At 48.5% G+C, this 22095-nt stretch overlaps 1 protein-coding gene across 5 annotated transcripts in view; it reads left to right on the top strand.

The window, feature by feature from the left end:
* The window catches only part of sorbs1 (sorbin and SH3 domain containing 1), a 148193-nt gene that overhangs the window by 82840 nt on the left and 43258 nt on the right, over window positions 1-22095 (top strand). For all 5 annotated transcript variants that reach the window (XM_033012767.1, XM_033012766.1, XM_033012769.1 and 2 more), the window contains 2 exons: window positions 5568-5746; window positions 21075-21160. In XM_033012767.1, the coding sequence (XP_032868658.1) occupies window positions 5568-5746; window positions 21075-21160 (265 nt within the window). The remainder of the gene's footprint in view (window positions 1-5567; window positions 5747-21074; window positions 21161-22095) is intronic.

Below are 22095 nucleotides of genomic sequence, written 5' to 3'. Positions count from 1 at the left end.
CCGATGGCAGGAGTGATATGAGAGCCAGGATGGTGAGGGTCTCTGATGATGCTGGCTGCCTTTTTGAGGCAGTGACTGCTGTAGATCCCTTCGATAGCGGGGAGGTCAGCAGCTGTGATGGACCACTTTGCTCCATTAGTTCATGAACATTCCTCACATTACACGGTGGAGCTGTGGAAGAGTTGCTGCCTCACAGCACCAGAGACCCGGGTTCGATCCTGACTACAGGTGCTGTCTGTATGGAGTTTGTACGTTCTCCCCGCGACCACACTGGTTTTCTCCAGGTGCTCCGGTTTCCTCTCATATTTTGAAAGACATGCAGGTTTGTAGGTTAATTGGCTTCTGAAAATTGTCCCTAGTGTGTTGGATAGTGCTAGTGTACGGGTGATTGTTGGTCAGTGCAGATTTGGTGGGCCGAAGGGCCTGTTTCCATGCTGTAACTCAATATGCATCTTGTTATGTGTCATGTTAAGATCTTATAGAGGTGTATAAAATCATGAGAGGAATTGATCGGGTAGATGCACAGAATCTCTTGCCCTGAATAGGTGATTCAAGGAGCAGAGGACATGGGTTTAAGGTGAAGGGGAAAAGATTTCAGAGGAATCTGAGGGTACATTTTTTCACACAAAGGGTGGTGGGTGTATGGAACAAGCTGCTGGACGAGGTAGTTGAGGCAGGGTCTATCCCAACGTTTAAGAAACTGTCAGACAGGTGCAGGGATAGGACAGGTTTGGAGAGAAATGGGTCAAAAGCAGGCAGGTGGGACTAGTGTAGCTGGGACATGTTGGCAAGTGTGGGCAATTTGGGCAGAAGGGCCTGTTTCCACACTGTATCACTCTATGACCAGAATGGTTTGTTGGTAAAATCGCTCCTCTGGGATAATTTAAGCATCTTTGATGCCACCGAGCCAAGCACAGTGAGATCAAATGTGACGAATGAGGAGATGGGCGCAAAAAGCTGGAGTAACTCAGTGGGACAGGCAGCATCTCTGGAGAGAAGGAATGGGTGACGTTTCGGGTCGAGACCTTTCTTCAGTCTGATTCATTGTCACCCGATCCTTCTCTCCAGAGATGCTGCCTGTCCCGCTGAGTTACTCCAGCTTTTATGTGTCTATCTTCGGTTTAAACCAGCATCTGCAGTTCCTTCCTACACAAGACTGAGGAGATGTGATTCTGAATGTCAACGTTGTTCTGGCGAGTCGGCTACTGGTGGGCCCCACAGCTTAAAGGTCAGCTTCCTTGATGTGAGGCACTGATGTGCTGCTGCTCCCCTATGAGATGAACTTAATCTCCAAGATGATGCGCAGTTCATCGAAGGAGCCGGCTTTGAACTCATCGCCCTCAGAGCGAGCCGCACAATGAGACCACTCACTGACAAAGGTCACGGCATTCCTGCTACATATTTCACTGGGTGCGTGCGTGAGTCATGTAACATTTCGAAGCTCTTCGAGAACCTTGTGTCCTGGTGTCGAGACAACAACCTTCCTCTCAACTTCAGCAAGACAAAGGAGATAGTGATGGATTTCAGGAAGTGAAGCGGTACACATACCCCAGTTTGCATTGAAGCAGAGATGGTGGAAAACATCAAGTTCCTAGGAGGCAATATCACAGATAAAAGCTGTCCAGGGTCTGACCTCCCCAGAGTAGCATGGGTGAAGCTCAACAGACTTTGTACTGGAAGTTGGGCGTTTCAATGCCAGCGTGTGGAGATGGGGGCTCCGCCAGAGCCCAGCCTGTGAATGCGGAGCAGACCAACAGACAGCCAACCATGTCTTCTCTGCCCGCTCTACCACCCACCAAATGGAGCTCAGGGCCTGGCAGACATTGACGCAGAGACAACAACCTGGCTGCTCAACACCCGGCTTGAGATCTAATAATGCCCCTGTCCCACTTAGGAAACCTGAACGGAAACCTCTGGAGACTTTGCGCCCCACCCAATGTTTCCGTGCGGTTCCCGGAGGTTGCAGGTGGTTGCCGGAGGTTGCAGGTAGTGGAAGCAGGTAGGGAGACTGACAAAAACCTCCGGGAACCGCACGGAAACCTTGGGTGGGGCGCAAAGTCTCCAGAGGTTTCCGTTCAGGTTTCCTAAGTGGGACAGGGGCATTAACTATTCCTTTGGTTTATTTATGTTTCATTCGCCAGAAGCAAGAAAAAGAATATCACCAACAACTTCTCCTGAGCCACTCAGATTGAAGCAACGACCAAGAAAGCACACTAACGCCTCTACTTCCTGACAAGGCTTGGGAAGGTTGTCATGCCCCCTACAGCTCTCACCAACTTCTACAGAAGTGCCGTGGAAAGCATTTTACGGGATGCATCACAGCATGGTTTGGGAACAGCTCCATCCAAGACCGTAAGAAACTGCAGAGAGTTGTGGATGTAGCCCAGACCATCGCAAGAAACCAACGTCCCTTCTATTGACTCCACCCATGCATTGGCAAGGCCACCAGCATAACCAAGGACCAGTCTCACCCTGGTCACCCTCTTCCATTAGGCACGAGATACAGAAGTTTGAAAACGCACACACCTCCAGATTCAGGGACAGTTTCACTGAGCCGTCCTCTCATCTGCGAGAGAGTGGACCTGATCTCCCATTGGAGACCTTCAAATTGGCTTTAATTGGACTTGATTGGACTTTAATGTTATTTGTTGCACTAAATAGTGTACCAGTTATCCTTTATCTGTGCAGTGTGGACGGCTTGATTGTAATCATGTGTGGTAATTTCTTTGACTGGGTAGCACGCAAACGCAAGCTGTTCACTGTACCTCGGTACACGTGACAATAATACACTAAATGAAACTTTATAGGACGTTGGTCAGGCTATATTTGGACTATTGCGTGCCATTCTGGTCGCCCCATTACAGGAAGGATGCGGGGGCTTTGGAGAGGGTGCAGAGATTTACCAGAATGTTACCTGTATTAGGGGGTATTAGATGTGGGGAGAGGTTGGACAGACTTGGATTGCTTTCCCTGGAACTCCAGAGGTTGTGGGGAGACCTGATAGAGGTTTATAGCATTGTGAGATGCACAGATAGAGTAGACAGTCAGAATCTTATTCCCAGGATAGAAATATCAAATACTAGCGGTCACCGCTTTATGGTGAGAGGGGCGACGTTTAAAGGAGATGTGTGGTGCAACTATTTTACAGAGAAGGTGGTGTGTGTCTGGCACACACTGCCAGGGGTGGTGGTTGGAGCAGATACGATATTTGTATTAGTGGTATTTAAGAGACTCGGTGGTCACTGTGGCGCAGCGGTAGAGATGCTGCCTTACAGCGAATGCAGCGCCGGAGACCCGGGTTCGATCCCGACTACGGGTACTGTCTGCACGGAGTTTGTACATTCTCCCCGTCTGTCCAAGTCTGTCCAACCTCTCCCCGCATCTAATACCCCCTGCGTGGGTTTTCTCTGAGATCTTCGGTTTCCTCCCACACTCCAAACACGTACAGGTTTGTAGGTTAATTGGCTTGGTATAAATGGTAAAATTGTTCCTAGTGCGTGTAGGAGAGTGTTAATGTGCGGGGATCGCTGCTCGGCGCGGACCCGGTGGGCCGAAGGGCCTGTTTCCGCGCTGTATCTCTAAACTAAAACTAAAAACTAAACATTTGGATAGGCATATCGATACGCAGCGGGATATGGAGCATGCGCAGGTAGATAAGAAATGGTTTTGAATAGGAGACCCTCAGATTATAATTGGACTTTACTGAACCTTATCTTGCACTAAACGTAATTCCCTTTATCCTGTATCTGTACACTGTGAGTGGTTTGATTGTAATCATGTATAGACTTTCCGCTGACTGGATAGCACGCAACAAAGATAAAGGTTTTCACTGTAGCTCGTGACACAAAACTAAACTAAGCCAAACTCATCAACTCACTCATCCACGCACTTGGGGAAACTTTACAGTGGCCAATTAACCTGCAAACCCGCATGTCCTTGGGATGTGGGAGGAAACCGGAGTGCCCGGAGGAAACCCACGCGGTCACGGGGAGAACGTGCACACTCCACACAGACATCAGCTGAGGTCAGGATCGAGCCGGGGTCTCTGGCGCTGAGAGACGACAACTGTAATCTTGCACCACTGAAACAACAAAAAGCTTCTCTTTGTAGCTCAGTACACGTGACAATAAACAAAACTAACCTAAATATGTTCAACGGTGTGAACATTGACTTCTCTATCTCTACATCGGCGAGACCAAGCGCAGGCTCGGCGATCACCTCCACTCAGTCCGTCTTAACCTACCTGATCTCCCGGTGGCTCAGCACTTCAACTCCCCCTCCCATTCCCAATCTGACCTTTCTGTCCAGGGCCTCCTCCATTGTCAGAGTGAGGCCCAGCGCAAATTGGAGGAACAGCACCTCATATTTCATTTGGGTAGTTTACACCCCAGCGGTATGAACATTGACTTCTCTAACTTCAGACAGCCCTTGCTTTCTCTCTCCATCCCCTCCCCAGATCTCCCACCAATCTTACTGTCTCCGACTACATTCCATCTTTGTCCCCACATCAGTCTGAAGAAGGGTCTCGACCCGAAAAGTCGCCCATTCATTCTCTCCACAGATGCTGCCTGACCCGCTGAGTTACTCCACCATTTCGTGTCTACCTAAAAATGTTCAACACAGACATTGTGATCTGAAGGGCCTATTCTCAACTGTTCAATGTGTAGGAAGGAACTGCAGATGCTGGTTTAAACCGAAGATAGACACAAAATGCTGGAGTAACTCAATGGGACAGGCAGCATCTCTGGAGAAAAGGAATAGGTGACGTTTCGGATCGAGACCCTTCTTCAGACTGATGTTAGGGAGAGGGAGGTACATAGATAAGGAAGTGTGAGGTGTGAAAACAGGACAAAGGGAATGTAGATCATTGTTCTACTGTTCAATGTTCTCTGTTCTATGGAGCTGTATTTTTAGCCAGTGGGACAATTGACCCAGAAGCAGTCCAAATATGTAGGAAGGAACAGCAGATGCTGGTTTACACTGAAGATAGACACAAAATGCTTGAGTAACTCAGCGTTCTGGCAGCATCTCTGGAGAGAAGGAATAGGTGACATTTGGGGTCGAGACCCTTCTTCATACTCACTTTTTGGGTGGTAGAAGAGTCTGAAGAAGTGACTCGACCCCAAACGCCACCTATTCCTTTTCTCCAGAGATGCTGTCTGACCCGCTGAGTTACTCCAGCACTTTGTGTCTGACCCAGAAACAGGCAGTGGAAATTTGTAGAGTCCATGCCAACCAGCAATCCCCGCACACTAGCACTAGGGACAATTTACATTTATAACAAGCAAATAGACCTACAAACCTGTACGTCTTTGGAGTGTGGGAGGAAAGTCAAGTCAAGTGTCCTTTATTATCATTCAGACATTTCAGTCTGAACGAAATTGTATACCTTGCTGTCATAACATAGAATAAAATAACCAAACACACACTTAACACAGTTTAACATCCACCGAACATCTCGAACAAACCGAACATCTCGGGGAAAACCTACGCAGGTCATGGGGAGAACGTGCAAACTCTGTCCAGGCAGCACCCGTAGTCACTTGCACTTCTGTTGTGTTTTGCAGCTCGCTCTTTGCACCCAGTTACGAGGCAGCGAGTCGACAGGCCGAGCCGAGAGGCGGAGAGTCGATCACCCAGGAAAACGAGAGGCAAATCTACAAGACGGTCCTAGAAGGCGGAGACATACCCTTCCAGGGGCTGAGTGGGTTGAGCAAGAGAACGTCCAGCTCCTCTTCAACCAAAGGTGAACATGCTCATAGCAGTTCAGTTTAGTTTGTAGTCACGCGTACCGAGGTATAATGAAAAGCTTCTGTTGTGTGTTAACCAGTCGGCAGAAAGACAAAACATGATTACAATCGAGCTGTTACCAGTGTATAGATACATGATAATGGAATGACGTCTAGTGCCAGTAAAGTCCGATCAAGGATAGTCCGAGAGTCATCAAAGAGGTAGATAGTAGTTCAGGACCACTCTCTAGTTGTGGTAGGATGATTCCATTGGGAAACAGCTGGGAAGAAACTGTCCCTGAATCTGGAGGTGTGCGTTTTCACACTTCAGTACCTTTTGCCCGATGGGAAAGGGGAGAAGATGGAGTGGCCAGGATGAGACATGTCCTTAATCATGCTGGCTAGCCTTGCCGGGGCAGCGTGAGGTGTAGATGGAGTCAATGGAAGGGAAGTTGGTTTTGTGTGATGGTCTGGGCTGCGTCCACAATTCACCCAAATGTCCATCAGTGGTTTACCCAGGCCCTCGCATCTACTTGTTACTAACCTGCCCGTTCATGGGAACTCACCTCAGTGGAGGGAGGGCATGTCAATGGATGAATACTTTATTGTTCTTTGTTTGCATTCTCGAGGTATGCAAAGAGTGGCCACATAAAGGACACTGACAAAGTTACAAAGTATCCCATGCCGGGTCCTCCTTTGTTCTTTTGCCCCCCCTCACAGCAGTCCCCCCACGTCGGGTCCTCCTTTGTAATCTCCCCTTGTAACACACAGCCCTCTGCTCACTCAGCCACCATCCCGACACAGTTATTAAACCTGCTGACAAGGGAGGTGCTCTTGTAGTCTGAGGCCAGACACCGGCTCTCGAACACTTCCTCATCCTCACCCCTTGACCATGACCCCACAGATGAACACCAGACCACCATCTGACAAGCTGTTGGAAGAAGGGTCTCGACCTGAAACCTCACCTACCATGTTCTCCATAGATGCTGCCTGACCTGCTGAGTTACGCCAGCACCCAAGTTATTCGACGGTCTGAGCTATAGGGAGAGGTTGAGTAAGCTGGGTCTCAATTCCATGGAGCGCAGGAGAATGAGGGGTGATCTTATAGAGGTGTATATGATCATAAGGTGAATAGATCAGATAGATGCACAGTCTGTTGCCCAGAGAAAGGTGAATCGAGAACCAGAGGACATAGGTTTACGATGAAGGGGAAAAGATTTAATAGGAATCTGAAGGGTAACCTTTTCATATAAAAGGTGGTGGTCATATGGAGTAAGCTGCCAGAGGAGGTAATTGAGGCAGGGACTATCCTAACTAACAACAGTGAGACAGGTGCATGGATAGTGTGTAATAAAGAACTGCAGATTCTGGTTTAAACCAAAGATGGACACAAAATGCTGGAGTAACTCAGCGGGACAGGCAGCATCTCTGGAGAGAAGGAATGGGTGAAGTTTCGGATCAAGACCCTTCTTCAGACTGATGTTAGGGGAGCGGGAGGTACATAGATAAGGAAGTGTGAGGTGTGAAAACAGGACAAAGGGAATGGAGATCATTGTTCTACTGTTCAATGTTCTCTGTTCTATGGAGCTGTATTTTTAGCCAGTGGGACAATTGACCCAGAAGCAGTCCAAATATGTAGGAAGGAACAGCAGACGTTTCGGGTTGAGACCCTTCTTCGGACATGGGTAGGATGAATTTGGAGGGATATGGGCCAAACGCGGGCAGGTGGGACCAGAGTAGTTGGGACGTTGGGCAAGTTGGGCTGAAGGGCCTGTTTCCATGCTGGGTCACTATGCCTCTAGGCCTCTGTGTCCTTTTATATAGATGTTCACTGAAGGTTTAGCCCCTTCCCTTTGGTTTTGCTGGAGCCAGTGGCCCTTCAATGTTAAGATTCAGAGCTCGTGTCCTGATAACGCTTCAATGGTTGGAAAGCACAATATTTCGTAATTTAGTGTAGTTTAGAGCTACAGCGTGGAAACAGGCCCTTCAGCCCACCAAGTCGGTACTGACCAACAATCACCCCATACACTAGCACTATCCCACACGCTAGGGCCAATTTACAATTTACAGAGGGACAATTAACCAACAAATCTGCACGTCTTTGGAGGGTGGGAGGAAACCGGAGCGCCCGGAGATAACCCATGCGGTCACAGGAAGAATGTGCAAACTGTATAGACAGCACCCGAGGTCAGGATTGAACCCGGGTCTCTGGCGCTGTAAGGCAGCAACTCTACCGCTGTGCCACCGAGCTGTCCATAACGTCTGGGTTGTTTGTGGTGCTGGTGTTGGAATTGCACGAACTTGGGACATTAGGAGGATCTATATATTCCTGGCATGGGTAGTTTAGCAATGTGATTCAGAGCCAAGGATTGGAGTTTGACTTCATCTCCAAACTAGTTTCCATCACGATCCATCAGTCTTCTCAGCAGCCTTCAACCCACCATATACTCAGTGGGACTGAATGAACAGGTTGTGGACTGGGCAAAGTCTATGTGCAGCTTGCTTCTACCATGAGGTCCATGTAGCAACACACACAAGGAGGCAGCAGAGTGCAGCCTATCCCCTGCATTGATAATGACCTTCTATTGACTGCATACAGCAGCAGACCACAAAACCTCCCCTGACCATTCATGTCTGGCATTGCAAGCTTACTAACTAGTTGTCCTTTCACACACTGAAGGGCCTGTCCCACTGTATGAGGTAATTCAAGAGTTCTCCCGAGTGTCCCCTGATTCGAACTCGGAGAATTACGGTAATAGCCGTTCGTAAGTACTCGGGGGCTCTCGTGGACATTTTTCACAGTGCTGAAAAAACGTCACGAGTTTCTGCGTTTCCAGAGTACCTGCCGTTAGCATTACGAGCCGCTACGGGACATCTACAAGCTCAGACGTAGCCCCTACGTACATTCTACGTACTTACCACGAGTTTGATTTTTTTTTTAAACTCGGGAGAGCTCTTGAATTATCTCGTACAGTGGGACAGGCCCTTGACCCTCAATCTGAAGGATAGTTAATAGCGAAAATAGACACAACAAACTGGAATAACTCAGCAGGTCCAGACAGCATCTCAGGAGGAAAGGGTTGAGACCCTTCTTCAGATGGAGAGAGTTAATGGCCTTCCTTTATTTAAGAAGGGACCTATTCCTATACTGCCTGAACGTCAGAGTTACTCCAGCATTTTGTGTCTAACTGCAGTATAAACCAGCATCTGCAGTTCCTTCATACACAATTTGGATCCAAAATTGGCTTGGTGATATGGATTTGAGAAGGGCAGCAGAGATGAACAAGCTGGTGGATCTTAATCAATGGAATAAGTCAATGGGGAAAATCCTGAGGGATGGGATTTACTCTTGGAAAGGCAGAGGTTGGGTGGGGATAGTCAACACGGCTTTGAGTGAAGAAAGTTCTGCCTCCCTAATTTAAGTTTAGTTAGAGATGCAGTGGGGAAACAGGCCCTTCGGCCCACCGAGTCCGCACCGACTAGCGATCCCCGCACATTAACACTATCCTACACACACAGGGGACAATTTTACATTTACACCAAGAGAATTAACCTACAAACCTGTACGTCTTTGGAGTGTGGGAGGAAACTGGAGATCGCGGAGAAAACCCATGCAGGTCACGGGGAGAACGTACAGACAGCACCTGTAGTCAGGATCGAACCCGGGTCTCTGGCGCTGCAAGGCAGCAACTCTACCGCTGCGCCACCGTGCCACCCTTGATTGAAGAGATAACAATGATGATTGATGAAGGCAGAACAGTAGGCATTGTCCACATGGATGTAGTGAGGCTTTTGACAAGGTTCCAAGTGATAGGGTGGTGCAGATGGTAAAGGTACATGGGATCCAGGGCAAACGGCCAGGAAGCCACCTCAGATTTCACTTGGGCAGCTTACACCCCAGCGGGATGAATGTTGATTTCTCTATGTAACCCTTGCATCCCCTGACTCTCCGTCCCTCCCCCACCCTAGTCATACGAGTTTCACTGTGATCCTGTTGAGTTTCACCGTCTGCATAACTCGTTACCACCGAGCCCACAGCCAACAATGGACCATTGTGGGCTCCACCTTTTTGCAAATCTTTCATTCATTTGGTCTATATCTCTCTATATCATCGTCTACATCTCTCGTTTCCCCCCCCCCCCCCCCGACTTAGTCTGAAGAAGGGTCTAGTCCCGAAACGTCACCCATTCCTTCTATCCAGAGATGCTGCCTGACCCGCTGAGTTACTCCACCTTTTTGTGTTTAACTTTGGTTTAAACCAGCCTTTGCAGTTCCTTCCTATATAATCTGGATCCAAAATTGGCTTGGTAATTTGGGGGCAGAATGTAGAGATGTATAGATGTTTTTCTGCTTGGAAGTCTGTGACCAGTGGTGTACCGTGAGGATCTGTACTGGGACCCTTGTTGTTTGTGATATATATTAACGACTTGGATATGAATGTACAAGGAATCATTAGAAAGATTGCAGATGAGAGAAAAGTTGGTCGTGTTGTGGAAAGTGAGGGAACTTGTCTCATGCTTTAACAAGAAAAATTATTTTAGTTTTTATACACAAAGGGTGGTAGGTATATGGAACGAGCTGCCGGAAGAGGTAGTTGTGGCAGTTACTTAGTTTAGGGTTTAGATATACAGCACGGAAACAGGCCCTTCGGCCCACTGAGTCCTCGCAGACTGTTAGACTAGCACACTAGGAACAATTTATACCAAAACTAATTAACCTGTGGGAGTGTGGGAGGAAGCCGGAGCACCCGAAGAAACCCCACGTGGTCACAGGGAGAATGTACAAACTCCATATAGACAGCACCCGTACCGCTGCGCCACCGTGCCGCCCATATTGCACCATTTAAGACAAAACAACTACTTCCTCTGGCAGCTTGTTCCACACTGTGTGAAAACACTACCCCTCAGCTTCTTGTTAAATCTTTTCCCCTTCGCCTTAAACCTATGTCCTCTGGGTAAGCTTGACTCCATAAGCATTGAGACTTTATGTTGCAACTTTACAAAACACTGGTTCGACACAAAGTGCTGGAGTAACTCAGTGGGTCAGGCAGCATCTCTGGGGAACATGGATAAGTGATGTCTGGGGAGTAGGTGCAGTGGGAGATATTGTGTGCAGTGCTGGCCACCACACAATGGGAAATATACAGTCAAGCTGGAGAGGGTGCAGAAGAGACTCACCAGGATGTTGCCTGGATTAGAGGACTCCATTGAAGGGGAGAGTTTGGAAAAATGGGTTTGTTTTCCCTGGAGCGAAGAAGGCTGAGAGGCAGTTACAATTATAAGGGGCGTATACCAGGTAGATGGTATACAGGGGAGTATCTTATACCCATGGTAGGGGTATCGAAAACAAGAAAAGATGAAAGAAAAATGTTAAATGGGATTCGAGGGGCAAATTTATTTTTACAATGTTGGGTTGATCTCTGGAACTTGCTACCCGAGGAGGTGATGGAATCAGATACAATCATTACATTGAAGAGACATTTAGAGACCTGTGAATGGAGAAGGCACACAAGGGTGTGGACTTAATGTGAGCAATTCCAGTTAGCGTAGATGGGCAACAAAGGTCAGTACGGATGTGGTGGGCTGTTTCCTGCTGTACGGCTCTATGACACATCCAGGACAGGTCGCAGGTAAGATCTAAGGTGACACAAAGTGGTGGAGTAACTCAGCGGGTCACGCACCGTCTCTGGAGAAAATTGGATGGGTAACGTTTCGGGCCGAGACCAGTTATCATTGAAACTCATTGCAACTTACCCAATAGTGCAAGGACTGGGTAGAGTTGATTTGGAGAGGTTGGTTCCGCAAGCGGGAGGTTCCAAGACCAGAGACCACAGCCTCAGGATAAGAGGACGAACTGTTTAGAAAGGAAATGAAGAGGAAGTTCTTTAGTCAGAGGGTGGTGAACCTGTGGAATTAATTGCCACAGACAGCGGTGGAGGCCAAGTCATTGGATATTTTTAAGACGGGAAGTGATAGATCTTGATTAGTACAGGTGTCAGGAGTTATGGGGAGAAGGCAGGAGAATGGGGTTGAGTAGGAAAGATAGATCAGCCATGATTGAATGACGGAGTAGGCTTGATGGGCCGAATGGCCTAATTCTGCTCCAAGGATGTATGAACATGAGAAACTTCTTCAGACTGTAAGCAGGGGGTGGGATGGGGGTGAAGAACAGGAGCAATCAGGGCCGGCCACAAATGACCTCAGGTAGGTTGTTGCCTGGTAGGTCCAATGTTGGCTGGGGAAGGTTTGATCGCAAGAAGCACAATGTGGAGAACTGTGGAACTGGTAAAATGACTAGGGTGAAGGAAGGGGGCAAGAGGGGAGGGGAGGGGAATGAACGTAGAAGTTAATTAAAATTAGAGAATCCAATCTTCATACTGTTGGGATGTAAACTATCCCAGTGAAACATCAGGTGCAATTCCTCCAATTTATTTTCAATCTTCGCTTACAGAATATATATTGGCAATGAATCCCAGAGATTGACCACTCTCTGATGAAAGAAATTCCTCCTCATCTCTTTTTTAAACGTACCAAGACAAATTAATCTCCTCTGCGTGCGTGAGATCCACACCTTACTATTCCCTGCATATCTTTGTGTCTATCTCATAGCCTTTTAAACGCTACCGTATCTGCCTCCACCACCACCACTCCTGGCAGTACATTCCAGGCACCCACCACCCACTGTGTTTAAAATAAATTTGCCCTGCACATCTCGCTTAAACTTTGCGCTTTCACCTTTGAGCTGTGCCCTTTAGTCTTTGATATTTTCACCCTGGGGGAAAAAGGCTTTGACTGTCTACCTTGTCTACGCCTCCCATCATTTTATATACTTCTATTAGATCTCTCCTCAGCCTCCGACACTCCAGAGGAAACAATCCACGTTTGTCCAACCTCTCCGTGCAGCAGGCAAAGTTTTGGTCAACCGCTTCTGCCCCCCCTCTCCAAAGCCCCACGATCCCTATCCCCCCTGCATTGGGGCAACGGCAACTGCGTATAATACCACGAATGCGGCCAAAGTCAAGTCCCATAAAGCCACGTCATGACTCCCTGACTCTTATACTCAAAGTGTAAGGAGGAACTGCAGATGCTGGTTTAAACCGAAGACAGACACAAATATCTCAGCTGGTCAGGGAGCATCTCTGGAGAAAAGGAATAGGTGACATTTTGGGTCGAGACCCTTCTTCAGACCGAGAAACGGGAGAAAGGGAAACTAGAGATACAGACAATAAATAGGAGAAATAATGCGCAAAAAGCAATGATAATCAAGGATAGGTGGAGCCCACAATGGTCTGTTGTTGGCTGTGGGCTCGGTGATATCGCGTTATACAGATTTATACTCAATGCCCTGACCGATGAAGGTAAATATACCATATGTCCTCTGTTCCACTCTTATCCACCCATGCTGCCATTTTCAGGGCCATTGACTTGTACCCCAAGATTCCTGTGTATGTTAGTACTGTTAAGGGTCTTGCCATTAGCTGTTCGTTTTATCCATTGATAATGGTGACATGTGTATACAATAGTTTACTAACACGTTTTATTCTAACATTTGTGTCTGTTCTGTTCCGCACGCTTTCCAGTGGATACTAAAGGTGGGAAAGGCCACAGCATTTCAACTACGTCAGTTAATAGTACAGCAGATATCTCTAGTTCTGTGCTAAGTTATAAATGTAGACCTAAGAAGTCCCTAGCGGCAGCAAAAGCCTGCATATTTGACATCCTTCCCTCCAAGTTCAAACGCAAGTTAGCTGTAAATGTCATTCTGCCCCAGGATAGAGAGAGTGTCTCTCCACAGAGAGCACAGAGCTGTGAGAACCTTCTTGGTGATGGTGATGACTACCAGCTGGACAACAGGAGATCGGTGGTGAAGGAGACCAGGCAGAGCTGTGAGTCTCTCTTGCTCAAAGAGGCAGAGGAGCCATCTCTTTGTTTGAGTGATGAGCGGAGAGGGCAGGAGTTAGATGGCGCTGCGAGAAGATGCCCGTACCTACACGGCCTTGTTGATGATGCTGCCCACTTTACCCAACCTGGAGCCAATGTGGACCGGATCAGTGGGCCAGTGCCCCCACCAGCCGGCGCCCGCTCCTCGGTGGAGTCCCGGTTCGAGAGCGGTCCGCGGGTTGGGGACGAGCGGGGCAGGGTCCGGGGGGAGTCGGATGGCCCCCCGTGGTCTTCCGTGTCCTCCAGGGTCAGCCAGTTTGAGCAGATCATCCAGAGGTCCCAGTCGATGCCTTCGCTGGATCTGGGCAGCGACTCGACGGCGTGCAGGAGCCCGCTGCCCTCTCCCTCCGTGCCATACATGCAGCTGGCAAAATCAGCCGAGTCGCTCTTAGACCTCCCGCCTTGGGGCAAGGAGACCCCGGCCGACGTGCAGATCACCGTCCACCGAGCTTCAGCCTCGGGCAGCGAGGTGGAGGAGGTGGCTGCAGGCCACGGTGAGGTGGTGGTCTCCGAGACGCCCTCTCCTTGCCCCGACCCCGAGCTCGTCTGCCTGTCCACCCTCTCGGGGGACATCTGTGCCAACAGGCGGCCATCCCTCACCACGCACGATGCCAGCCAACACAAGGAACCCCTCCTCACCTCTGGCACCAGCTTCACTGCCCTTCCCCGGCACGTGGGACCTGCAGACCCCCAGCCGACCACGCCACGTCATCCGCTCCCTCTCTCCAGGAACCTCTACCTCCTGAGCCCAAGGCCATTCAGGCTCAAAAGGCCCTCTCCGCCCAAGTTCCGAAACCCCTTCACCTTGGTGGACTCGGCCAGCCAGACCGAGGTGGAGGACAAGGCGGGAGGTTTGCTGGCTCGACCAGTCGCGCTAAGGCGGCAGCCCAACGCAAAGCCGCCACACCCCACCCGCACGACTTCCATTCACGTCGTGGAAGCGCTGAGACGCTCGGCTGTGACCACACCTGCCCGGGATGGCGGCATCTCGGGTTCTGATCTCTCTAATGGAAGCCATGCGCCATTGGGTGCGCCCGGTCCAAACCGCAGTCGGCGCAGCGAAGTGGAGATGTTTCCTCAAGGTGGACCTTCCAGTAACTCAACAACACTCTGTCTCTCTGCACTCTCTCTTCCTGTGTTTCTACTCCAACATTTACCCCCCCCCACCCCCTACCCAATCTACAAGTCCCAGCATGTCTTCACCTCTACAGTCAGTGATGTTACTTCTCCTTGGAGCCTCTGCTGTTTGACACCATAATCCTCCTGCAGAGAGTGGATGTGGAGCGGATGTTTCCACTAGTGGGAGAGTCTAGGTCCAGAGGTCATAACCTCAGAATTAAAGGACGTTCCTTTAGGAAGGGGATGAGGAGGAATTTCTTTAGTCAGAGGGTGGTAAATAAGTGGAATTCATTGCCACAGACGGCTGTGGAGCCCATCAATGGATATTTTTTAAGGCAGAGATAAATAGATTATTGATTAGTACAGGTGTCGGGCAAGAAGGCAGGAGAATAGGGTTAGGAGGGAGTGATAGATCAGCCATGTTTGAATGGCAGAGTAGCCTTGATGGGCTGAATGGCCTAATTCTGCTCCTATCACTTATGAACTTAGACATAAAGTGCTGGAGTAACTCAGTGAGTCACACAACATCTCTGGAAAACATGGATAGGTGACGCTTCAGGCCTGGACCCATTTTCTCCAAAGATGCTGCCTGACCTGTTGAGTTACTTCAACGCTTTGCGTCTATCTTTGGTAGAGTCTGAAGAAGGTTCCCGACCCGAAACGCCACCTATCCTGTTTCTCCAGACATGCCGCCTGACCCACTGAGTTACTCCAGCACTATGTGTCTATCTTTGGTATAAACCTGCATCTGCAGTTCTACTTTTTAACTCGAGTTGTTGACTGCCTATGGTCAGTTTGCCTTGTAAGTAAAGAAGTATTTTATGATCCTGGTCTCAAGATTACATATTGCCAGCTTAGAAAGACCCTGGTGTACAACTAATAGCAACTGTATTAAATTGGTGATTCAGGAATCCCGTGGTCATGGAAACAGAAACCCCCCCCCCCCCCCAGTTGAAATGGTCACCCTAAACCCTCTTGCATCGTACGGTCCCACCCAACCATTTAGACTGAATCTTTACCCTAGCTCTCAATACATTGATACTGGAGTGGTAGGAGGTCCTAACTCACAAATTGCAACTACCCTTTCTCTAACTCACGGTAGATACAAGATCTACCTCAATAAAAGATGATAGACAGTAGACAATAGACAATAGGTGCAGGAGTAGGCCATTTGGCCCTTTGTGCCAGCACCGCCATTCAATGTGATCATGGCTGATCATCCCCAATCAGTACCCCGTTCCTGCCTTCTCCCCACATCCCCTGACTCCGCTATTTTTAAGAGCCATATCTAGCTCTCTCTTGAAAGATGCAGTAGCTTTTACAATTGCAATGTTTAAGAAGCATTTAGGACAGGTTTTCGAGGGATATGGGCCAAAACATAGGCAGGTGGGACTAGTGTAGATGGGGCATGTTGGTCGGTATGGGCAAGTTGGGCCGAAGGGCCTATTTCTAGGCTGTATGGCTCTCTAACCTCATATTCCGCTTGGGTAGCTTACAACCCAACTGTATGAATTTTACAAACCCTCGCACTATCCTTTCTTCCCTCAACATCTCCTCCTCCATTCCCTTCCCCCCCCCTCCCCTGTGCCCCTCCTGGACTCGCACCTATGTCTCCTAACCCCCTCCATTCCTTGCACTAGTTTCAAAATTTGCAGCTCTTTAATCCTTTTGTCTCACACCTTTTTGTGGCACAGTTGCGTAGTGGTAGAGTTGCTGCCTTACAGCAACAAAGATCCTGGTTCGATCCTGACCAAACTACGGAGTTTGTACGTTCTCTCTCTGCGAGGAATTTCTCCGGTGCTCCACTTTCCTCCCACATTTCAAAGACGTGCAGGTTTGTAGGTTAATTGGCTTCTGTATATTGCCCCGAGCATAGAACTAGTGTACGGGTGATCAATGGTCGGCGTAGACTTGGTGGGCTGAAGGGCCCGTTGCCACGCTGTATCTCTAAACTAATCCCTAAACCAAACCTTCCATGTTTCCATCTCTGCCTTTTGTCCATCATCTGCCTTACCAAACCTCGCCCCCCCCCCCTCCCCCCCACCTCACCTGTATCAACCTATTACCTGCAAGGCTTAGTCCTGTCCTTCCTCTTTACCAGCTTCCTTCCCCTGTCCCTTACAATCAGTCTAAAGAAGGGTCCCGACATGAAACGTCACCTATCCATGTTCTTCAGAGATGCTGCCTGACTCGCTGAGTTACACTAGCAATTGATGTCTTCCCATGTTTAGTCATGTTATTGAATGCAAAGATGTATGTATATACGTCTATATATATAGGTTCACACAGACACACAGACCATTAGGTGGTTACTTGTAGCTTGTTTGCATAGACTCGGTTGGTATTTATTGCTGGCTTTAGCAGCCAGTTACTCACAATCTACCCAAGAACCACAAATTAGTGGCACAGCGGTAGAGTTGCTGCCTCACAGCGCCAGAGACCCGGGTTTGATCCTGACTATGGGTGCTGCCTCTATGGAGTTTGTACGTTCTCCATGTGACTGCACAGATTTTACCCGGGAGCTCCTGTTTCCTCCCACACTCCAAAGATGTGCAGGTTTGTAGGTTAATTGGCTCGGTAAAATGGTAAATTGTTCCTAGTGTATGTGGGACGGTGTTAATGTGCGGGGATCGCTGGTCGATGCGGACTCTGTGGGCAGAAGGGCCTGTTTCCACACTGTATCTATAAACTAAACTAAAAATAAACTAGAGTTGGCTTTTAAATGCTTGGCCCAGGATGGTTTCTCTCAACCGTAGAGATGTGGAAAAATATAGGGAGGGAATTGAGTTTAGTTTATTGTCACGTGTACCGAGGTACAGTGAAAAGCTTTTTTGTTGCATGCTAACCAGTCAGCGGAAAGACTATACATGATTACATTCGAGCCATTCCCAGTGTACACATACATGATAAGGGAATAATGTTTAGTGGAAGGTAAAGCTGGTAAACTCCAATCAAAGACAGCACAAGGGTCTCCAAAGAGGTAGATAGTAGCTCTGGACTGCTCTCTGGTTGTGGTAGGATGGTTCAGTTGCCTGATAACAGCTGGGTAGAAACTGTCCCTGAATCTGGAGGTGTGTTACCGGGTCCACAGCTGCCGGAAGTGAGAGAAGGAAACTGGGAACGTTCGTGGTCTGGAATTAGAGGAATGCTGATCCAGGAAGCTGGAGCGACAGAGATTGTCCCAATAGTGAGGGGAACTGGACTGTAGAGAGATTATGCAAAGGGATAGGTATTTTATTACGCTTGATGTGTTACTGGACCAGTAGTTACTGATTATTCCCCTTTAGCTTTGTATTAATGTTGTGTTCAAAAGGGCAGCTAGTGGATGTTGTAGATAAGCTATCAAGGTTCACACGGGTAAGTGGCGATATAGGTGATTAAAGCAAGGGGACTCCTCTTCACACTCCTCTTTATACCCTGAGTAGGGTCATGAGTATAGTTGGGAGACAGCCACAAAATGCTGGAGTAACTCAGCGGGCCAGGCAGCATCTCTGGAGAAAAGGAGTAGGTGGCGTTTAAGGTTGAGACCCTTCTTCAGAAGTTGGGAGGTCATGTTACAGTTGTATAAGACATTGTTGAGGCCATATTTAGAGTATTGTGCTCAGTTTTGGTCGCCATGTTATAGGAAAGATGTTGTCAAGCTGGAAAGGGTGCAGAGGAGATTTACAAAGATGTCGCCATGTTTCAAAGGCCTGAGCTAGAGGGAAAGGTTGAGCAGGCTAGTTCTTTATTTCTTGGAGTGCAGGAGGATGAGGGGGTGATCCTATAGCGGTGTACAATATCATGAGAGGAATGCATTGGGTAGACGCATCGATACTCTAGCCCTGGGTGGAGGAATTGAAAATCAGAGGACATAGGATTAAAATGAGAGGGGAAAGATTTAACAGGAACCTGAGGGGTAATTTTTTTTACACAAAGGGTAGTGGATGGATGGAGCAAGTTGTCGGAGGAGGTAGTTGGTGTCAAAATGTTTAAGAGACATTTGGCAGGTACATGGATAGGACAGATTTAGAGGGATATGGGCCAAATGTGGACAGGTAGTACTAGTGTAGGTGGGGCATGTTGGTCGGTTTGTACAAGTTGAGACGAAGGGCCTGTTTCCACACTGACTCGAAGACTCTGTGGCCCTCCCCTCCACCTCCAGCAGTTCTGAAGCAACCCAAGATCTTGATCATTATAGATTTTAGTTTAGTTTAGTTTGGAGATACAGTGCGGAAACAGGCCCTTCGGCCCACCGAGTCTGCACCGACCAGCGATCACCCATTCACACACTAGTTTAGTTTTGAGATACAGCGTGAAAACAGGCTCTTCGGCCCACCGAGTCTGCGCAGCCCATCGAGCACTTGCACACCAATTCGATCCTGCACACTAGGGACAATTTGCAGAAGCCAATTAACCTACAAACCTGTACATCTTGAGAGTGGGGGAGGGAACCGGAGCACCCAGAGAAAACCCACGCAGGTCACGGGGAGAACGTGCAAACTCCGTACAGACATCACCCAAAGTTAGGATGGAACCCGGGTCTCTGGCGCTGTGAGGCAGCAACTCTACCTCTGCATCAGGGCCCTGCCCAAATTGATGAAGGAAGTCAGTGATGCTGGAGTCTGGAAGTGTGTTCCAGCGCTTGGGCAAAGGGAGCCAACCCAAGGGGAAGCTGGTGTCGAGAGTGTCCAAGGCCTTTGTTAACCTGATTGCCCTGTTGGGTAACCTGTTGCCTCGCTGTATCTCTAAACTAAACTAAACTAAAATCAATGCTGATCAAGATCTTGGGTCTATCAGTCAATGGTGAGATGAGGCCTAATGCTTTGTAGGTAATTGGTTTAGGGGGATATGGTTCAAGTGTGGGCAGGTAGGACTAGGGGCGGCACAGTGGCGCAGCAGTATTACTGCCTCACAGCGCGAGACCCGGGTTCGATCCTGACTACGGGTGCTGTCTGTACGGAGTTTGCACGTTCTCCCCGTGACCTGCGTTGGTTTTCTCTGAGGGGGGGGGGGGGGGGGGGGAGGAGGAGGAGCCCGAGGGCTGAGGGAGAGCTGAGAAGGGGAGGAGACAACAAGGGCTACCGGAAATTGGAGAAGTCAATGTTTATGCCGCTGGGGTGCAGACTGCCCAAGCGGTATATGAGATGCTGCTCCTACAATTTCCGGTGGTGCTCACTCTGGCCATGGAGGAGGCCCAGGACAGAAAGGTCGGATTCAGAATGGGAGGGGGAGCATCTCTGGAGAAAATGGAGAGGGGGAAAGAACTGGGACCCACTCTCTCAGCAAAACCTGAATACCAAAAACAGTTACCTGCATTATTATACAGCATCTTTCTGAATCTAACTCAGTACACCTATAAATGACAATGGTAAATAAACACACAACATGGAGGCATAGAGCTGTATAACATTGAAACAGGCCATTCTTCCTACCTTGTCCGTACTAACCAAGATGGCATATTTCGCTAGTGATATTTGTCTGCAATTGATTCATAATCCCTCTAAACCCTTCCTCTCTATTTATTTATCTGAATGTATTTTAAAAGTTTAAATGTATCTGCATCTATAGCTTCTTTCTTTTAGGTCCAGTTTTCCCCTCACGATCAGTCTGAAGAAGGGTGCGTCACCTATATAATACGTCACCTATCCATGCTTTCCAGAGATGCTGCCTGACCCGCTGAGTTACCCCATCACCTCAGTGTCTGTCTTTAATATTAACCAGCACCTGCTGTTCCTTTTCATTACTTAGAGTGGACTTTTGTTTGCCTGGTTGCTGCCAATTCTAAATGGTTGCACTTTTCATGCCAGTGTGACCCCAGCAATCTTCCAGCATCAGTCTTCTCGAACGTTTGATAAACTGCGATAAGCAGTTCTTGTATTTACCAACCATTCACGGCAGGATTAAGTTTGCTACTGCACCTATGAAATTTCCTGTCTAGTTTAGTTTAGAGATACAGCACGGAAACAGGCCCACCGTGTCGGCACCGACCAGCGATCCCCACATACCAACACTGTCCCACACCCACTAGGGACTATGTACAATTTTTACCGAAGCCAATTAACCTACAAACCTGCACGTCTTTGGAGTGTGGGAGGAAAGTGGAGCTCCCGGAGAAAACCCACACAGGTCACGGGAGAACGTACAAACTCCGTGCAGACAGCACCCGTGGTCTGGTTCGAACCCGGGTCTCCGGCGCCGTGAGGCAGCAACTCTCCCGCTGCGTTCCGTGCTGTCTCTTACGCTTTAAACGGTCATGTCGGCCGCGATGTGAGGATTAACTTTGCTTTGTGTTGTCTCCGGGTAGAATCGGACTCGGTGAGGTTGTCCACTCCGATCGAACGCATGGAGACCCCTGAGGAGATGTGTCGTCGCCGTCACGAGGACAAAGAGGTGGGTCCGCACACAATGACCGCTCCGGTGTGAGGTCAATGGCCTTTGGCCAGGGCAGTGTCTCAGTCAGTTTCGGTGTGTCGGAAGGAACTGCAGATGCTGGTTTCAACCGAAGATACACACAAAAAGCTGGAGTAAAATCAGCGGGACAGGCAGCATCTCTGGAGAAAATGGATGGGTTACCTTTCTGGTCGAGACCCTTCCTCAGGCTGGTTAGAGAAACGAGAGGTGTAGATGGTGATGTGGAGAGATAAAGAACAATGAATGAAAGAGGCAAAAAAGTCATGATGATAAATGAAACAGACCATTGTTAGCTGTTTGTCGGCTGAGAACGAGAAGCTCTCGACCCGAAACGTCACCTACTATTTTTCTCCAGAGATGCTGTCTGTCCCTCTAAGTTACTCCAGTTTTTTGTGTCTATCTTTAGTTCAGTTTAGTTTATTGACACATGTACCGAGGTACAGTGAAAAGCTTTTGTTGCATGCTAACCACTCAGTGGAAAGACAATACATGATTACAATCGAGCCGCCCACAGTGTACAGATACAGGAGATGGGGAATAACGTGAATTAGTTCTAGATATAACATTGAATTAATTCTGACTAAAGATACTTCAAAGGTCGCCTACCATCTTGTGGATAAGCATTTCACAAGTTCTACGAGCTGAATTAGGCCATTTGGCCCATCAAGTCTATTTACTCTGTTAAGCCTAATAGCCTCTTCTACCTGTCTAGATTAATTGGTTATAATAGTTACACCTCATAGTCATACAGAATGGATATATACCCTTTGGCCAAACTTACCCATGTTGACCAAGATGCCTTATCTACACTAGTCCCACTGCCTGCATTTGGCCCTTATCCCTCTAAACCTGTCCTATCCATGACCCTGTCCAAGTATATTTTAAATGTTGTCTGCCTCAACTACCTCCTCTGG

This window comes from Amblyraja radiata, chromosome 37 (genome assembly GCF_010909765.2).
Source record: "Amblyraja radiata isolate CabotCenter1 chromosome 37, sAmbRad1.1.pri, whole genome shotgun sequence".
Classification (NCBI taxonomy): domain Eukaryota; kingdom Metazoa; phylum Chordata; class Chondrichthyes; order Rajiformes; family Rajidae; genus Amblyraja; species Amblyraja radiata.
This window is presented reverse-complemented; position numbering and strand designations above follow the sequence as displayed.